Raw genomic sequence first — 17325 nt, 5'->3', positions numbered from 1 at the left:
GCCAAAGTATTCTGCCTGCCAGTGCCATTCTAGCACTCAAATTAACAAGAAGTGATGTGTCTTACAGTAAAAACCAATATCTATTGAAATATTGATGAAGCCAAGGAGCAGGCATTGTCTGGTTCCTCGCTGCCAGCTGGGTGTGCTGCATGGGGAAGGAGCATGAGGCGACTATGGGTGGCCCCAAGGGGAGTCCAACCTGTGTTGTGTTGGGAGCTCCTGGTACTCTTTCTTCCTTGCTTTCCTTCTTATTGGATCAGCAAGCTCTGTTTGCTCACCAGGGTAGGTTTTGGAGGCCCTACTTGCTGTCCATTTGCATTAAAAGTTGCATCTTTTATTTATTTTCCCCAATTTTTTGCTCTAATTAAGCTGCTATCAAACTCATTTCATTGTAGCTATACACCACATTAACCTGCGATGGGGAAGGGACTTCATCCAACAGGTTGGTTTTCTGGCTTCATTTATGTCACTTTCTCCTCTAGTATTGCAGCGTTATTTTAAGTCTCTCCTGAAGTCATCTGTCTTCATTGCTGAGCATTTCTTGCTTGCTGGCATCTTATTTTCCAGCTGCCCCATTATTCCCACTATCTCGGCAGGCGCACTGATAGCTGATGCTGCAGAAAGCCCCCCTGAAAACACAGGCTGAGCTTTCATTAGCTGAGTAGCATGCACTTAATCTGTAGCACTGCCCTGGATTCATCTCTCCACGTCATCTTCACCCATAAGAATTCCCTGCCCTTATGCTGACACAGTTGACAGCTTTCTCCTGTCTGGATTGACTTCTTTAGGATCATAGAACAGCTTGGGTTGGAAGGGACATCAAGGATCATCCAATTCCAACCCTGTGCCCTAGGCAGGGTTGCCACCCACTAGATCACGCACCAGATCACACTGTCCAGAGCCCCATACGACCTGGCCTTGAATACCTCCAGAGATGGGGCATCCACAACTTCTCTAGGCAGCCTGCTATTTCACCAGACCAGAGCTTACTCTTTGCATCTCTGCTGATGCAAATGCAACAGTGATGCTGTGCAGATCTACCGCAAGGTCTCGATTTGACCTAGGATCAGGAAAAAAAAGTGCAAGTTGCCCAGCATCCTCTTTTGAGCTTTCATTTGCAGGAGCTGACCACAAAATTGTTCAGGCTGAGCCTGCCAATGGCATTAACACAACCAGTTCTTCTACAGATCTCTACAACACCATCCCTGGAGGTGTTTAAGAACTGGGTAATTGAGGCACTGAGAGGCATGCTCAGTAGGCGTGGTGGGGATGGGCTGATGGTTGGGCTTAATGATCTCAGTGGTCTCTTCCAGCCTTAATGATTCTGATTCCATGACCTGCCTTGCTCCAGCTGCCTTCCCATAGCCATCAAGCATGTCAGATGTAATGCCTTCAGCTCTACCATCCAGACAAGCAGTATGTGACACAATCCGGGCTGGAAGGAGCCATGTGTTTTCTCCTGCATGCAGCTCTAGCTCTGCTTCCAAACACATCCTCTTTGTACACTGACTTTGCACACAAACGTCAAACAGCAGCTGTTTGGCCAGGACTTGGAAAAGCAACCAGTAATTCTAACTGCCTTAATTCTTGAAGCAAGGGCTTCTGCTTGCAGAAAAACCTCTTTCTTTTCTTCCCTTCTAGTTGTGGGTTTTTTTTTACCTGTTTTCTTTGTAAATGTGAACCATGGAAACTCAGACCTCATCAAGCATGAACGTCTTTAAGGTTTCCTCTAGTAGAAAGAAAATGTCATGGCACCTGTCAGAGCCAAGATATCCAGGGCTTCTCTTACTTCAATTAAGCATGAGCAAACCTGCAATGTGTCAGAGGTAGCTCCAGGTAAACAAACGTGCTGGGTGATGCTGGAGGTCACAAAGTCTTCTGTTCCTGCTTGAGCCACCCCATCTCCAGAGCCACATCTGCTGCCTTGGCACCTGGAACAGAAAGAGTGTGCAAAATAAGGAACCAAGCCACAGATCAGATCGAAGGTTTCCATCCTCCAAAGCAGCCAAAGCAACCCTAAGAAATACAGCTGAAGGAATTGAATTTTAGGACATGGATTTCATTGCCGCAGCTGAAATCTCACTTGTTAACCCATTTCCTTTTTACAGTCAGCCCAGGACAGCTCTCTAAGCTTGCAGTGCTTGGCTGCTGCTTTTCCAATAAGTGCTTAAGAGCAGAAGGGGATGAAATCCAACAGGCATCCCCTGGGGAGGAAGCTGGGAGCACTGGAGGAGTAAGGTGCCATTCACTGGGAGCACCGTGTGTCCTTTCACTTGATGAGACAAGGTAGAAAAGACAGACTCACCTATGCTGGGAAGCATTACAACAGAAACCTTCACTGGACAGCCATGCTGGGGCATCCACGAAGACATGAAAGAAGGGGCATACCTGTGTGCTTCCCAAAGGCAGGATAAAGCCAGGAATTCCCCCTCAGAGCACCTCCAGGGGTGATGCTGATGCCCTAAATCCAAGCAGCGTTCTTTGTCTTTTGATCATTAGGACAAAGTGCTTTCAAGATTTGCTCCGTGTTTGTCAGTTATCATAGAATTCACCTTACTGTGCTCTTTCTTCCAGTCTGGAGCATGCTAATCCTGGCTCCTTAGATGCCTTTTTCTTGGGGGAGCTGACTGCAGCCCCAACATAGGCTGCTCAGAGGGCACATTTGCCTGCTGCTCCTCTGCCACAAGGACTGGCTGAGGACAGAAATCAGAGAATATAAGAATGTAAGCAGGGAGATCTGGTAGCAGACTGCATGTTTTTCAATTCACATCCCCTACACGTGCTCTGGGTGGGAGAAGAAGCTGTAGGCTTGCATGATAGCAAAGCATATGCAGTAGGAACACAATGGGGTGAGGAAAGGAAACGTGGTCACGAAAGGTTTAACATACACGCTAGAACAGCTTGTGTGAGAGGATCCAAAAGGTTTGCGTGGAGAGCCTGTTCCTGAACACCTCCATCTGGGGTGGGCTTTTGTGGAGCTGACTATGTCCTATTGCTGGAGAGGTGAGCTGCCAGACTGTCGCAATTCGCTCCATCCCTACTTCTTATGGTTGTTTGTTTTTGCAGTATTGCTTGTGGAGGTCAAGAAGTAGAAAAGTGAAACTCCGTCTTCTCTTATAAACCTGGAAGTAAATGCAGAGTGCAGCTTAATTGAAGTTACTGGCTTTCCCCAGACAAGCTGGATGTAAGTAGGTGTAGCAGAAATGCTAACTCACGGCTTGAAGTGGTGATTGAGCACCTGGTGAGAAGGCAGGGACAACCCAGGGGAGCTCAGGTGTATGCAATGCAGCTGAATGACTGGGAAGTATGGAGCCAGGACCTCCCCCCACTCATCCTTTATTTAAGGGTTCCCGTAGCACATCAACTCTAGAACAGGAATGGGGATGAGGAAATGGCTTTAATGGTTCTTTGACAAGTTAGTTGAGCAGTTTCCTGTTGTTCTGGATCTTTCTTGGAGGCTTAGTATGTTTTGTGAAGTTGGGGGGGAAGATGTCATTTAAGAAGATAATTGAAAGCACAGCAAATCTATTGAGCTCAGTGGCTGAGGTGTTTCGTGCTTGAATCCAGCTGGAAGCCCTGGATCGTTAGAGGGATATGCCATAGGAAAAGAGGACTACTTGAGGAGCATCTGGAGAGATGGGCTTCATCTGCACTCTTCCCTATTTATGCTTATTAGAGATGAAATTGAAGTGCAGCACGGTTAAATTATGCATATAAAGAAGAGTCCACAAACAAGAAAACATAAGCAATGTGGGAAGGAACAGAACTGCAAAGAGAACGACAGGAGCAAAACCGAACAGGATGCCAAGCTGCAAAAGACATTTCAACAGCACCTAATTAAAACCGTTCACATTTGCAACAGACAGAAGGTAAAGACATTCACTAGGAAACAGAAGAAAGGGTGGGGGGGTGGAAAAACAACACATTAAAAGCAGTTATTTAGTCAATCATGGGAGATTCTGGAAAAAAATAACAACCTTGAGGGAAGGCCGGTTGAGGAACATGAAATGCAAGGAGAGTTTGGGGGTTACTTCCATTTGTCTTCTAGAAGAACGGAGAGACTTCAGCTGGTAATAAAGAGAGAAATAATGTGCAGCAGCCCCTGCCCACAGCACTTGCAGCCTATGGGGAGCTGGCAATGCCAACGTTGAGCGTTGATTTCCACGCGTTGATTTGAATAAGATCACATAGCAACCAGCCCGGGACTGGGAAATCAACCCACTTTTCCCAGGTCCCACTCCAATGCTTTAATCATGAAATTATCTGCCAGCTTCTTTTGTTAATTAATGAATCTTCATCTTTTTTTGGCTTTAGAAACCGTAGATGCAGCAGCAGTGGCAAGGCGGAAAATCCAGCATGATACCTTTGGAAGCAAGAAGAGCTGACGGCCATTTTTCTCATCACCTGCTATGTTCGCCACTGGTTTGCCTGGTTTCAGCTGTGTAGCAGAGCAGCACGAGCTTAAAAGTGGAATAATCATGACAAATGAGTCCTCAGCCATCTTTCAAAGAGAACAAATCAGATTTTCACTCGTGTGACAAAAACACAAGAGATGAAAAAGCAAGAGGAAGAAGCTACGCCGCGCTCTGCTTGTCTCTGTCTAAGCAAAATCACTTTAATAATTGGCGAACACGGTGTGAAAAAGAGCAAATAGCATTTGAAAGGGAAGAGACTAGCGTGGCATGTCTGAGATGGAAAACAGGAAGGGTTTTTTTCTTTCTTATGGAAGAGCCTTTGCTTTCAGAAAGAGCTGGTAAGGTGAAAACGGAGCTTTCTTGCTGGAGAGAGGCTGATTTATGGGTACGTGAGGAATCTTGCCGTTCAGAGATAAGATATCTAAGTGCTCCCTTAACGATGACTGATGAAGAAGCAGTCAGAACTGTAAGGAGGAGCTCTTTGTTAAGTAGATCAGGAGCTGTCAGAGGCCTTTGGCAACCCACCCTCTTGAGATTGGGTCATCCTCTCCTTGTCCACCTGTGGTGCTCTATGGAGATGTCATAAATCACAACTACAGCCCGTGAAGAATTAACATCAGATCAAAGCTGTGTGTCGAGCGGTCCTACGCTGGGAGGTCATTTGTTCTTCCTTTCTGCCTGGATAGGACTAAAATAGTCATCCTTGCATTAGTGGGTGTCTGCTGGCAGGGGAGACAAGTGGCCCAGGCAGGCGGTTGACTCAGTGAAGTCATTTTGCAGGGGCAATAGGAATAGGAAGAGCAGAATCCCCCCCGGACCGCCTCCTCCTCCGGGAAGTGACTGATGAGCCTGGCAGCCTCTGAACAAATATTTCCGATGCAGAGAACTCACTTGTCAGCTCAGAGGAGCCCCGAGAGGAAATTTCCAAAGCAAATCTGTCGGAGATAATGATACCGCACGAGGAAGCCCTCCTTAGGAGGAACGTCTTTGGAAGACGTGGTGTGTCTGAAAATACCATGTGTCTTCCTGTTGATGAGCTCAAATTCAGGCAACCGTGGCTGGGTTCTTAACCCACGAGCTGTAGCAGATGAAGCACGAGGAGGAGTGATTCAGTTCTTTTTACCTTCCCGGATGCTTCCTTGGTCAACCAGATGTGTTTTTTCTACAGCAGAAAACTCCCTTCAGGCCTGAGACGCTTTGCTGTGCCCTGCCTCGCCGGGATTGCAAAGCAGGGATTTTCTGTGCATCTGGATGGTTGTGTAATTGCCTAAGAGAGTGAAACCCCATCTCAGCTGAAACCTCTTAGCTCTGCTGCTGAGATAAAAAGCAATTAACAGTAACCGTAACCAGAAACATTTTTAGTGTGAGGACGGGCAGAGAATGGCAAATAGATACATCAACAAAGCTGTTTTTTCCTCGTTCTTTGCTGTTTGCAATCAATGGGTCATTAATTTTTATGCAGCTACCATGTATTTATAAGCAGTTTGGGAATCTGGAACTTATTACATATGACAGTGGCTTTGATTATGTTGGCTGCTCTGTGCTACCCGTGATCCTTTGGTTTCAAAGTCACCCCAAAGGACACAGCAGGCAGAACTGTGCACTGGGGAAGCCCTGGTATCTGAAAGCAACGTGCCTGTGCCCTGCTGGCTGCATCTCTCAAATATGTTTCATCCAAATGGGGCTGGATTTGTGCAGCCATTGGCCCTCTGACGGCTCATTGGCACGCGTGCTTAGTAGATGTTATGCAGCTCGTTCTTCTAAGTAAGTGGTATTTTATCCTGTCAAATATGAAATTGGCTCAGGTCAGAATCTTCGTGCTGAGCTAGACAGTCCTTGTGGTTTTCGCTAATTAAATCTAGGGCAACCAACCAGTGGATTCTTCAGCTGAGCAAGAGTGACCATTTTGACTTCTTTTCTAAATGCTTTCTGATTCATTACCTCGTGTTTCAGTTCTCTGAGAAGGAAGGAAAAGCTCTAAAGGATGTTGGATAACCTGAATTTCACTCGGCAAGTGGATTATTTTCCATCAAGTAAGGTTTTCTTTCCACACAGTCACAGAGGCATCTGTACAGGACATGCATGTAAAATAATGCAAAGAATGCTAGCTGGATTCATCTAAGTGATGCTTTTTTAATCTGAACAACTGCAGAGTTCCCACTTAGCAAATACGAAGACGTCAAGAACGTCGCTGCACTCAGCACCAGAGCAGTGCTTCACTTATCAGGTATTTTTAAACAATCTCTCCTGGTTTGTTTTGTATTAGGCTGTGTCTCCAGATAATCTATCAGCGATTACCTGTCTCGTTTTTATTACGTTCTGTTCCCTTGTGCACTCATTTAGGACTTCATTTGCTCCCATCTTGCAGACAGTTTTAAATGCTAGGCTTGCTTTCCCACCAGATGGAGAACTGATGCCTTTATTTCAGGTAAGTGTTTTGTGCTGTCTCCCAGGTATAAGGAGATGATATTGAGTTTGCTATACCTGGCGTTGGGATGGCAGCCAGATACATAGCAGGCCTTCATCCCCCTCACAGGTGAGAAGGGTTTTGCTGTGATGCTTGTGCATTTCACACATAGCTGGGTGTCCTCTTTGTCCCTTTGATGGCATCCACGCCCACCCTGTACACATAAGACAGCACAGATTCACCTCTTGCTTAGTGGAGGCAATGTAATGTGAAGAAGCTTCTCTAATGCCTCAAGTGTGCCTAGGCCCTGGTGATGGTTAGACGAGATGATCCTAGTAGTCTTTCCAACCTTAATGATTCTATGGTTCTAGGGAAAGATGTTCACAAAGATACGCAAAGATGGACACCTTGGTCATCCTGACATCCTCCCCCTTGAACAGTGTGACCTTTGTAAGCATGGTTCCCAGCACAATCCTGCAAGCGGATGTGTAGATCCCAGAGGGATTCATTCTGCTGTAAACTATCAGTCCCAATGAACCTGTGGCCCAAGAGATTCATGTAGACGGGAGAGAAGGGAAAGCAGTTGTTTCTATAGCTTTCCTTTTCTCCTCCACGCTCCTTTAAAAAGGATAAATCTCCGCTGTGCAAATTTCCTGACAGCGGAATGCAAGCAGAAGACAGGCTGTCTTATCTCCATTTGCCCCCTTCTGTGCGAATGCTTCAGTCTCTTCCCCGCAAATTCAATGTTTCTCCAACTGCTGACGTGCTCTTCTTCCCTGCTCTGCAATTACGGACCCATGCGCTGATGTTTAAGTCGAGCGTTTTGTTTTTAAACGTGCCACATCCAAATTTAACCCCTCCAGAAAGATCCACCTTCCTCCCCGAATTCTCTCTGCTGCTAATTATAGACATCTCAGCTCTCCAGCAGATGCATTAGTCAACGGGAAGTTCAGCTCTTCTCAGAGGCTGAAGCTTTGGAGAAATAGGCTGGGCTGTGTAGCAGGTATGCAATGGAGGGGAGTTTGGAAATACAAACAGGCCTGGGGTAGGGGGGTGGGGGGTGTTTGCCAGCTGCCTTTCTTCCACAAGACCCAGAATATTGCACTGTTGAGCAGACTTCATTTTCGAATCATCTAGCACTATGCTGTCAAGACACATGTGTTGTTTTCACAGAGTTGGCACCAAAAGTTATTCTTTCTTTTTCTTTTTTCCTAGCTCCGTATAGAGAAGGGTGACAAACATTCGGAGTTTGCTCGGAAATTGTTATGAAAGGAGATCCTGGGTTATACATCATGATTGTTCCTGCAGTGGAAGTGTCTGAGTTTCAGCTCAGAAGCTCCGTGGCTTCTTAGGGGTGAGACCTCGGACTCCATCCACATCACAACAGATGATGAAGGTATATTTGCAAAGCCATTCCAGTACTGATTTTTTTCTCAGGGAATCTTATTTACTTACCGCGTTCCTTTATTGCACGAGAAAGCTGGAGTCATTTTTTTCCTCCTAATGTGTTTTAGAGGCAATCTGACATTTTCTAATGGCTCTCAGGTATGCATAATTCACCCTGCTCCTCGTCTGCATTTTCCAAAATAACACTGGAAAATTATTCGGGCTCCTGCTTTTTATGGACAGTCATTATTCTCGCTTTTTTTCCAGGTTGACCTATAAATGTCCATATGCTGCAGGATATTTGCAGTAGGTGTAGGTTCCTTTGGAGACGGTCTTGTGTGGGAGACAATATGACAGCTCATCTGCATAGCACAGGCATCATAGATGTATTGAAGAGTCCTGGATCTGCAGGCTTCTCCCATTCAGCCCATATATTTAGGGGATTGCTCATATACACACAGTGCTCCCACAGCATCATTCTCTATTCTGGGGGCAGTGCGGGTGGTTGGGCATAAATCATGGCACGTGGCTGACCCTGCTGGGGGGAAACTGCTTCTGGGGTTGCTGGTGGTACGTGTCCACAGCCCTTCCAGCCATCCTGGGTTATTACATGTGTGTTAATGAACGCTCTGCCCTTTCTGTGAGCACGGTGGGGTGCTGTTCCCTGTTGTGGTGTTTGATGCCTGGTGTGAGCCCAGCTGCTCTCTGGCTTTCTTGGCTGTGGTGAGGGCCGAGTGACTGTGCCACCAGCTGCGTCTGAAGGGGATGTTGTGGCTGTAAAAGGCTGTGATCGTTGCCCGCTCCCTGTTGTGCAGAGAGGTGGGGGTACTTTTGCCATCAGCTGTGGGCTGGCATGTCAATGGGTGGCAGTCATGGGTGACGCTATAGCTGCAGCTGCGTGTCATTCACTCTGCATCCAGAGCCGGCCTCTCTGGCCTTGCAGGAGTGATTAAGGAGCACTGTCAGCCTGGAGGGGTAGAACAGGGCTTGTCTCCGGCAGGTACACTGCAGTGAGATGGGTCTGGGGGCAGGGGTGGTCTCTGGCTGTTCCATCTCACAGGTGCATGTGATGGGGACCTGTCTAAGGAGCTCAGTGATGCTGAGGGAGGAATAAGGCTGGTCCCTGCCTGCTTCAGTCACATCGAGGGTGTGATGGAGGTGGGCTCTGCCTCACTGACACGTGGGGTGGTCCCTGCCTGTGTCAGTCACACTGAGAGGCGTGATGGGGGTGGTCCATGCCTGGATCAATCACACTGAGGGGTGGTCCCTCCGCTGTCAGCCACGCTGGGGTAGTAACTAGGGCTGGTGGCAGGATTTCAGTCACGCTCTGGAGCTGACCGGCTGCTCTGTGACTCTGCCATTCACTCTGGGGTTGGGACAGGCTGGTCCCTGTCAGGTCCCGTCCCGTGAGGACAGCACAGGGCGGTGTCTGGTTGTGTGAGGGGCAGTCAGTGCGCTGCTGTCACTCTGGAGCTGTGACAGGGCCTGCCTCTGGCTGTCAGTCGCAGAGGTAAGAGGGGAGACCGGCCCCGCCTCCTTGCTCAGCGATTGGTGGTTAGCGCTGCCAGTCAGCCGATCTGCGGCCGACGATTGGTCCGTCAGAAAAAGGTCGGTGCATCGGCGCGCGCCCAGCGACGGCGGGCCGTTCTCCTCTCGCCGCCGATGGTCCCGGCACAACATGGCGGTCGCCGGCCGAGCCGGACCTTGAGTGCTGCTGCCCTCGTTCCGCCCGCGGGGCCGAGACCGCCGGGAACACCGCCCGGCCCGGCCCTCCGCGCACGGTGAGGGGATGCTGCGGAAGGAGGGGTGTGCGGGACGGGCCGAGGGCGGGGAGAGCTCTTCGGCCGCGTATGGCTGTGGTGGCCCGGGGAGAGGGCGGGCAGCGGGGAACAAAGAGCCGCGGGCTGCCTCGGTGAGTGCGGGTGGAGCAGCCGAGGGCTGGGATGCTCCTGGAGGTCTCTTAAAGAAAGCAAAAATAGACCCACCAAAAATAGACCGTCAGACCCACCAAGCAGCAAAGTTGCAGAGCTCGTACTTCCCCGGGGCACGGCTGGAGGTGTTTGTGAGATGCCAGTTGTGTGGGACCCAACGAGCTGCAAGATCCCAAAGAGGAAGCTTTGTGGATAAGCATCTTCTAATAGCAGGCTTTAGAGATGGTTAGAGATAGTGGAGTGATGCCTGGGATTCATCACTGCATCACGTCGTGAACCTGCCTTGAACTGTGCTCCCTGTAGGGTACTGCCAGAGCACCGGCTGTTCTCTGTCCCTTTCTGTGGTTGGAGTATGTTGTATGTGTCATAATCAGCTTTGGGAGGAGATCTGCCTCCTTCCCCTTGATCAGGGTTTGTTTATTTGTGCTGGAATAACATCGAGGCTAATGGGAAATGTGCTCATAAATAGAACGTGTGAAGTAGGAGGCAAGCTATATTGAAAATGCCTCATTATTAGGAGTCAAATATAAAAATAAGCAAAACTTGGTGGAGCCAGGCATATTAGCCTTGAAGACCAATATGCGTGTGATAAGACCTTTGGAATGTCATTATTCATGTTGTTCTTTTTCCTTTAGATTTAAAGGGAAACATTAGCAGATAGGCCTGCTCTTCATTACTGGAAACAAGAGGGTAGTATGAGGATTGTGCTCGTGAATTGTTGGAGCATCTTGATACTTCTGTAGGTGTTGGGGTGTGTATGTGCTGGTTGTATTACCTGACATAGAAGTCCTTTTCTGGCTCATCTCAGACCAGCAGCAGGAAAAACAGCCTGTTGGATAGAGTTGTCCCCAGTCTAACCTATTAATTATGATTAGTAGTAATGCGTAGGATAGAACACATCAAAAGTATTTTCGGCTAAATTAGCTTCTTAATGGAATTCTTGTTTCTTTTCTAAGGATGCTGTTGTGAAAGAAACCAACTATGAAGGGTCCGAGGAATTCGTACTGCCTGTTTCCACGATTACTAACAAGTAAGTGCTATGTGATACCACAGGTTGGAGATGGACTTGGCTTCTATTAATGACAGTTTTCACACAGGTTTGAGGAACTCTTGAATAATTGCAGCCAAATCTCAGGGGATGATGGACTGCTGCTATCTGCTCCTTGGTGCATCCCTGCTGAACCTTCAGCTTGACAAGAAATTCTCAAAGAACTGATGGAGGAATCCTTAGAAACAAACAACTGGAAGTATGATTCAACCACCCCTGGGGTTTTTGTCCCCTTCGGACCTGCCTTGTGAATATGAACCTTTAGAGTGCTCTTACTCTGAAGAACCTCAAGGAGGGGTAAGCAAGGGCGGTCATTCTTTGTAATGCTTTTTTTGGAGGAAGGCCTGGGAGCTGGAGGTGCTTTGACTTCCAGAACCAAGAAATGTGATGCTTGATTCCAGGATACAAGTCATTTGTAGGAACACAAGCAAACTAACCTTGTGGGAAAGCCGTATTGACGTCTTGTCTGTGTCAAAGAGTTCTTTCATTTGGCGAATCTCAATCGATCCTAGTCATAAGCCACACAGCCATCCAGTGTGTTACGCTGAAGGCAATTGTGAAATATGCGTAAGGTAGAGTGTTAAAGATTTGAGGAAGTAGCATGGCTAGGGATTCCTGGTCTCAAGCACACAGGACCCAGGATGGGTCAGCTCAGATGGCCATAAACCTGAAAGAAGAGTGTAAACCACATGTCTGTTCAACACGCGGCAGGGGTTTTTGTAAGCCTGACCTGTCTTCCAAATGTAGGGTCATCCACTGGCAAGAGAAACCTTAATGAATGTCAGTTGGGAAGTCCTTTGTCCCTTTGAAATGACACCAACAGACTCACTCTATCGCAGAGAGTGTGGGGGGACGTTCACCCAGGTGTCTCCAAGAATGAATAGTATAACTTTAGCCTAGTGACTAGCTGTTCTTCAAGGACTCAGTGAGCATCTAGAGTTTTCCATATGAGCACTGATGAACCAAGAGGAGGGTTGTGTGCTTGTCTTAGGGGTGGAGAAGAGGTATGGGAGTTTGCGTGTCCTGGTCAAGGTGGAAGAAAACCTTTGCTGTGCCCAGCTATTGCATTACAGTAAGATATGTTTAAGATCTGAAATTCAGAAGAAAGGCTGATTAAGAACTAAAATACGAGCATCTTCCTAGTTGCAGGAGTTGGAACGGCAGCTCTTTCTCTGCAAGGTTATCCATGCTGTGCAGCATGTGAGTTTCTCATGGATTCAGGGACCTTTATTAAGGGCAAGTTGCCAAGTTTTGTTGGTTATTTTTTAAGTGCTGTCTCACTCCCAATTTACAGGAGGGAGACAAGGTTCTTTGATATATCATACCTGGAGTGAGATTAAGAAATAGTGGTTCAAATGTCGGTCCGACCAGTTTATTACAAATAATAATCAACCGAGAAGATGGGGAAGGGAGAGCGATGACTACTGAGAATTAGGGTGAGGGGGAAGGGAAAGCAGGAGATAGGAAAGGTAGGAAGAAAGCAAGAATTGCCTAAAGCGGGGATAGTCACCACCTGGTTGCAGCAGCGTCCCAGCACATGGTGTTTTGTTGGTCCAAGGCAAAAACACAGTGGAGATCAGCAGCAGAGTGGCTGGCCATAAGCAGCAAGCCAGTCAGCGCAGAGCAGGTGGGGGAGGAAGCATCAGGGTCTCATGCAGCAGGTCCAGGAGAGTCTGTTGGCAGCAGCAGAGCAGCAGCGAGGGATCTGAAGCCGAATACCTGTCTTGTTCTCCGGCATGCAGGCATCTTCAGCATGCAGGTGTCAGGTAGTAAGGAATCTGATGTCAGAAAGCCTAACTTCATGGTTGCTGATCCCTCTTTTATCCTCCTTTTTCCGGCCTAGGGTTATGTCCCTATCCTTGCCCTTGGCCTTGTCCATCTGTGTCCCTCAGACAGAGGATTTCTCAACCCTTGCCCAGGACTTGCTTGTACTTGTCCATCCTCAGCAAACTTTGAGGCAATAGTAAAAAGCACGGCCTCTTACAAGTGCCTAACCCGAAGAAATCAAACTGTCGCTTGTGTGCCCAAAAGCAGATGACTTTTTGAACGTGAGGGAAGTTGTTAGATTTCTTTCCCTTGCTTTTGCATCCTAGAATAGTTTCTGGTTTCACAAGATTTTTCTAGATGGCAAGACTTAATAGTACACAAATATGGCATATAATGTACATTCTTGATTGTTTTTAATTTGAGTTTCTGTCTGTTGTTAATTGTAGGTGCCCATTTTGGAAACCTGTGAGCTTTGTTAAGAAAATACACTGAGATGGCTGACCAGCGTGCCCAATAACATTGAAAACAGGAGTGATCTCTGCAAGATTACCTGGTGATATTGGAGAGTGATTATGACCGCAGGGAGCGCAGTGCTGGCCAGTACATAATAGCTAGGGGAGCTGAGGGGGGGACTGCTGCTGGTTGTGGAAGAGAAGCTCTTAGGAGGTTTGTGATGGGGCTTCATGGGGTCTGGAGTTTGGACTCCTCGTGCTGAATGGTGCAGTAATGATGCTAATTGTAAGAATGGGCTAGTGGGAGTAAAATGTGCTAACGTGGAATACAGGAAGGAGGGAGGGCTGCAGAGCCTCCAGAAACTATTGGAAAATGATGATAGACAAGTGGTGAAAGTTTCTGCTTCTGATCGGTGGCTTGTGAATGGGCCGTGAGGGATGGAGGAAAGGAGCCTGGCAATGCCTGCAGACTGCTATCCCCATGTGGCTTTGAAAAAGGCAAATGGAATTTTACAGTGTGCCAAAGGACTGCCATTACAATGCAGGAAACAGTGCTCTTGTGAAATGCCCCACTCAGTTCTGATTTCAGATTTGCTGCAGGTATGATGCTGGTGGTGTTCCATGCCTTGCAGGAGGTGAGGAGTAGGTCCTGTTTTCATGCAGGCACTACTAAGCTAGCAAGAACAGTTGATGTTGATGGGTGACTTGAGCCATTCTGTTCCAGGCAGTGATTAAAGAAGATCAATTCAGGCTTGTTTTCTGTGTTTGTAGCAGAAGAAAGCACAGTTTGTGTCTCAAATGAAACTGGCCTTTCTGAGCTGTGAATGAGGCCTTTCATTTAAAGCGTGTAACTATACTGCCTTTATAACTACTTAAACTAAATAGATGAGCATTGTATTTGGATGTATGTACACAAGTCTGTATTTACATGCTTACATGTGTTTGAGTAGGTGTACATGTGCTTATAATCTGAGAAGTTGGCCAGGCTGGATGTGGCTCTGGGCAGCCTGGGCTGGTGGTTGGCGACCCTGCACATAGCAGGGGGGTCATTGGGGTCCTTTTCAACCCAGGCTGCTCTATGATTCTAAGTCTTACCCAGACAAAAGCAGTCACGAGGAGCTGAAGAAACAGAGGGAGTAAAGCGAATATAAAAAATGGATGTTAAGGAGAAGGTAGGGGTATGTGGAACAGCCAAGGCAACTGCTGAGATGGGGAAAAAGGTGTTTTCTGAGGTTAGATGAGCAATTCAGTGTGTTTTTAAACCAGGTGATTGAAAGCTCCCCATGGAGCTGCTGTCAGCAGAGGCCGCTGGGACAAACCTAGAAATCCTTTGCAAATCCACACCTTGGTATGGTATAAATGAAAGCAGCTTCCTTAGAAGAAAGCTCCTTTTATTGCTGCTGTGTTTGGCAGTTTGACACCATCCCATGGTCTTGTTGCATTCCCTAATCAGTTACCGAGACAACACCTTGTAACTGGTACTCCTGGTTCTGATTTAGCGGAGTGAAAATGAATGTGAGTCTTTGGAGGAAGACTTGTGGGGAGATATCAAAGTCTTGCACGTGTGTTTGTTTGTAGGCTAGAGTTCTGAAGGTTTCTTGTCTTTAAGTGAGTTTAAAGTGTATGTTATTAAACAGTTTATGCTTAGGATGTTGAGTTGTGACGGAAGATTGTGTGTGTTTTAAATGTTGGCTATGTATTCTACATTTGTGACTACATGGTTTTGTTTCTCCTACTGCATAAATAATAGCCTGTCCCTTTATTTTAATAGTAATTAAAAAGAACCCCTTCACTGTGTTAATTTTATCTCCCGTAAATATCAGAGAATTACTGATGAAATAAATGTTTTATTTTACAGGGGGGAGCCTGTAAAGTGAGCTGAGGATGAGATGGATTTACCACAAAAGACGTGGCGCTCTTGGGATATACATCATCAGTGAACTGCAGATAAACACAGCACACACATCAGAGGATGGATGCGGAGGAGGACTGGGACTCTGAAAATAGTGACACAGGTGAGGAGCTGTCAAATGATTCCAGAAAGAGCACTAAGGAGGTGGGCTACAAGTCTGGCCTCCAGGAGGAGGTGGGCATGAATTACTCACAGACACACAGTCCTTGTCGCAACTCTGCAGGACCATCAGATAAACAGGAGCTTCCTACAGAGTCGCAGCATGAAGACAAAGAAATCTATCAGACCTATTACCAGAAACAGGGTGAGAATACAGCTGGGATATTTGTCCCCTCCAATACCAACTTGGGCCTACAGTGTGAAGATAAAACCTTACAACGCGGTTCCTCTGAGCACTCCAAGAGATCACGGAGAAGAGCACGTGATGATAATGAAAATGCCCTTCTTGACGGTGTGTTCGATGCAGAGCCTGCATCTGGGAAGGCTTTGTCCTATCGGTGCAAGAAGTGTGGTGCCTCTTTCCAGGGCACGAGTGAGCTGCAGCAGCATAAACAGACTCACCTTGTGGAAAGCTCGTACCGCTGTCCTGTCTGTGCCAAAGAGTTCTTCCGTGCAGCAAACTTACGCATGCACAAGCTCATTCATAGCAGTGACAGGCCACACAAGTGTCCAGAGTGTGACAAGGGTTTCATTCGCACGGCTGATGTCTGGAGGCACCTCCGCAACGTGCACAAGATAGAGCGCTCCATGGTGATCTTAGGAAATGGCATGGCTAGGAACCCGTGGTCGATAGTGCACCGTAACCAGCACGCTGTTGAGTACACCGATCAGCCTTGTGCAGATAACCACAAGGCTGAGGAAGAAGACTGTAAGCCTTACGCCTGCCCAACGTGTGGCAAAGGTTTCGATAAGCCTAACCTGCTTTCCAAACACAAGGTGATCCACCGGCAGGAGAAGCCCTATAAGTGTCAGGAATGTGGCATGGCGTTTGTCCAGCTGCTCAGGCTGAAGAGACACCAGCAGACTCACTCTGGGGTGCGTCCCTTCTATTGTGAGGAGTGTGGAGGGACGTTCACAAGGCTGGCCTCGCTCCAGCGCCATCAGCGCATCCACACTGGAGAGAAGCCTTACTCTTGTGATTACTGTGGGCATTCCTTCACTGAGTCAGGTACCCTACGGAGGCATGAGCGCACACACAAGTTGGACAAATCTTAGCTCTTTGTGATCGTGGCCTCTCAGGTTCTTACCTGAAGAGGCTTGAGAAAAGCACTATACTGCATGCTCTACAGCCAGTGTAGACCCGCATGCTGGAAGAGGGAAGCACAGGAACTTGTGCTGGTAGAGCTTGCACTTTTGCTGGCTTTAAACTGCCTTCCTGTGAATAATTTACTGAATTACCACTGAGTAATGAAAAGTGAGACTCGTGAAGACTGAAATAGCTCACATGTGCTAGCACTGTGTCACCACTGCGAATGGGAGGTGCATCTGCTTGAGCTTTTTGCAAGGACGCATGGGCTATGAGACTTCTCTCTGCAGTCCTGGTTGCTGGACAGAATGGCTCTGGAGTGTGATGGGTTGGTTGGCAGTGGCTTTGGTGGTCTGTTGTTGCAGGTCTTTAAGTCAGAGCAGTCCATAGTCATCCACGTATCTGTTCTTGCATTCTGCTGAGGTTTTTCTTTCCGGTGTGTATTTTTACTTGGAAGAAAAGTATCATGTTTGTTATTTAAAAACAAAACAAAAAACAACCCGCCCACAAAACAATTCCTTAATAAACACGACAGTTGTCAGCTGTATTTCATACATGTTTCTATCTAAAGGAGTACCGGTTCCTTACACATCATTATGTTGTTTGTTAATGGACTGTTGGTAAGAGCTTTGTTTTTGCTGTGATGGCGCACATTCCTGAGGTGAGGGATTTGAATACATTCATGTTTATGATGGAACCGTGCACTCAAAATCTGTCCAACTGAGTGCTGCAGTAGGAAATGTTGGAGAACACAAAATGCA

At 47.3% G+C, this 17325-nt stretch overlaps 1 protein-coding gene across 5 annotated transcripts; it reads left to right on the top strand.

The window, feature by feature from the left end:
- The first annotated feature begins 7785 nt into the window (after positions 1-7785).
- Positions 7786-17111, top strand: LOC140255516 (uncharacterized). Of its 5 annotated transcripts, none has more exons than XM_072343186.1 (6): positions 7786-7825; positions 8038-8218; positions 11096-11169; positions 11237-11484; positions 13401-13620; positions 15265-17111. In XM_072343186.1, exon 6 carries the CDS (start codon positions 15379-15381, stop codon positions 16531-16533), a length of 1155 nt encoding a protein of 384 aa, XP_072199287.1. In that variant the 5' UTR covers positions 7786-7825; positions 8038-8218; positions 11096-11169; positions 11237-11484; positions 13401-13620; positions 15265-15378; the 3' UTR covers positions 16534-17111. The 5 variants fall into 5 exon arrangements, with proteins under 5 accessions (XP_072199287.1, XP_072199288.1, XP_072199289.1 ...); XM_072343187.1 differs by lacking the exons at positions 7786-7825; positions 8038-8218 and adding an exon at positions 9813-9989 and having other exon boundaries at positions 15265-15421; positions 15542-17111; XM_072343188.1 differs by lacking the exons at positions 7786-7825; positions 8038-8218; positions 13401-13620 and adding an exon at positions 9813-9989 and having other exon boundaries at positions 15265-15421; positions 15542-17111.
- Positions 17112-17325: the final 214 nt, after the last annotated feature.

The sequence above is a fragment of the Excalfactoria chinensis genome, chromosome 8 (genome assembly GCF_039878825.1).
Source record: "Excalfactoria chinensis isolate bCotChi1 chromosome 8, bCotChi1.hap2, whole genome shotgun sequence".
Taxonomy (NCBI): Eukaryota; Metazoa; Chordata; class Aves; order Galliformes; family Phasianidae; genus Excalfactoria; species Excalfactoria chinensis.
Note: the sequence above shows the minus strand (reverse complement) of the source record. Positions and strands in the feature narration are given on the sequence as shown.

Excerpts from the sequence above, each read along its gene's own strand:
- LOC140255516 (XM_072343186.1), top strand. The coding sequence starts at position 15,379 with ATGGATGCGGAGGAGGACTGGGACTCTGAAAATAGTGACACAGGTGAG.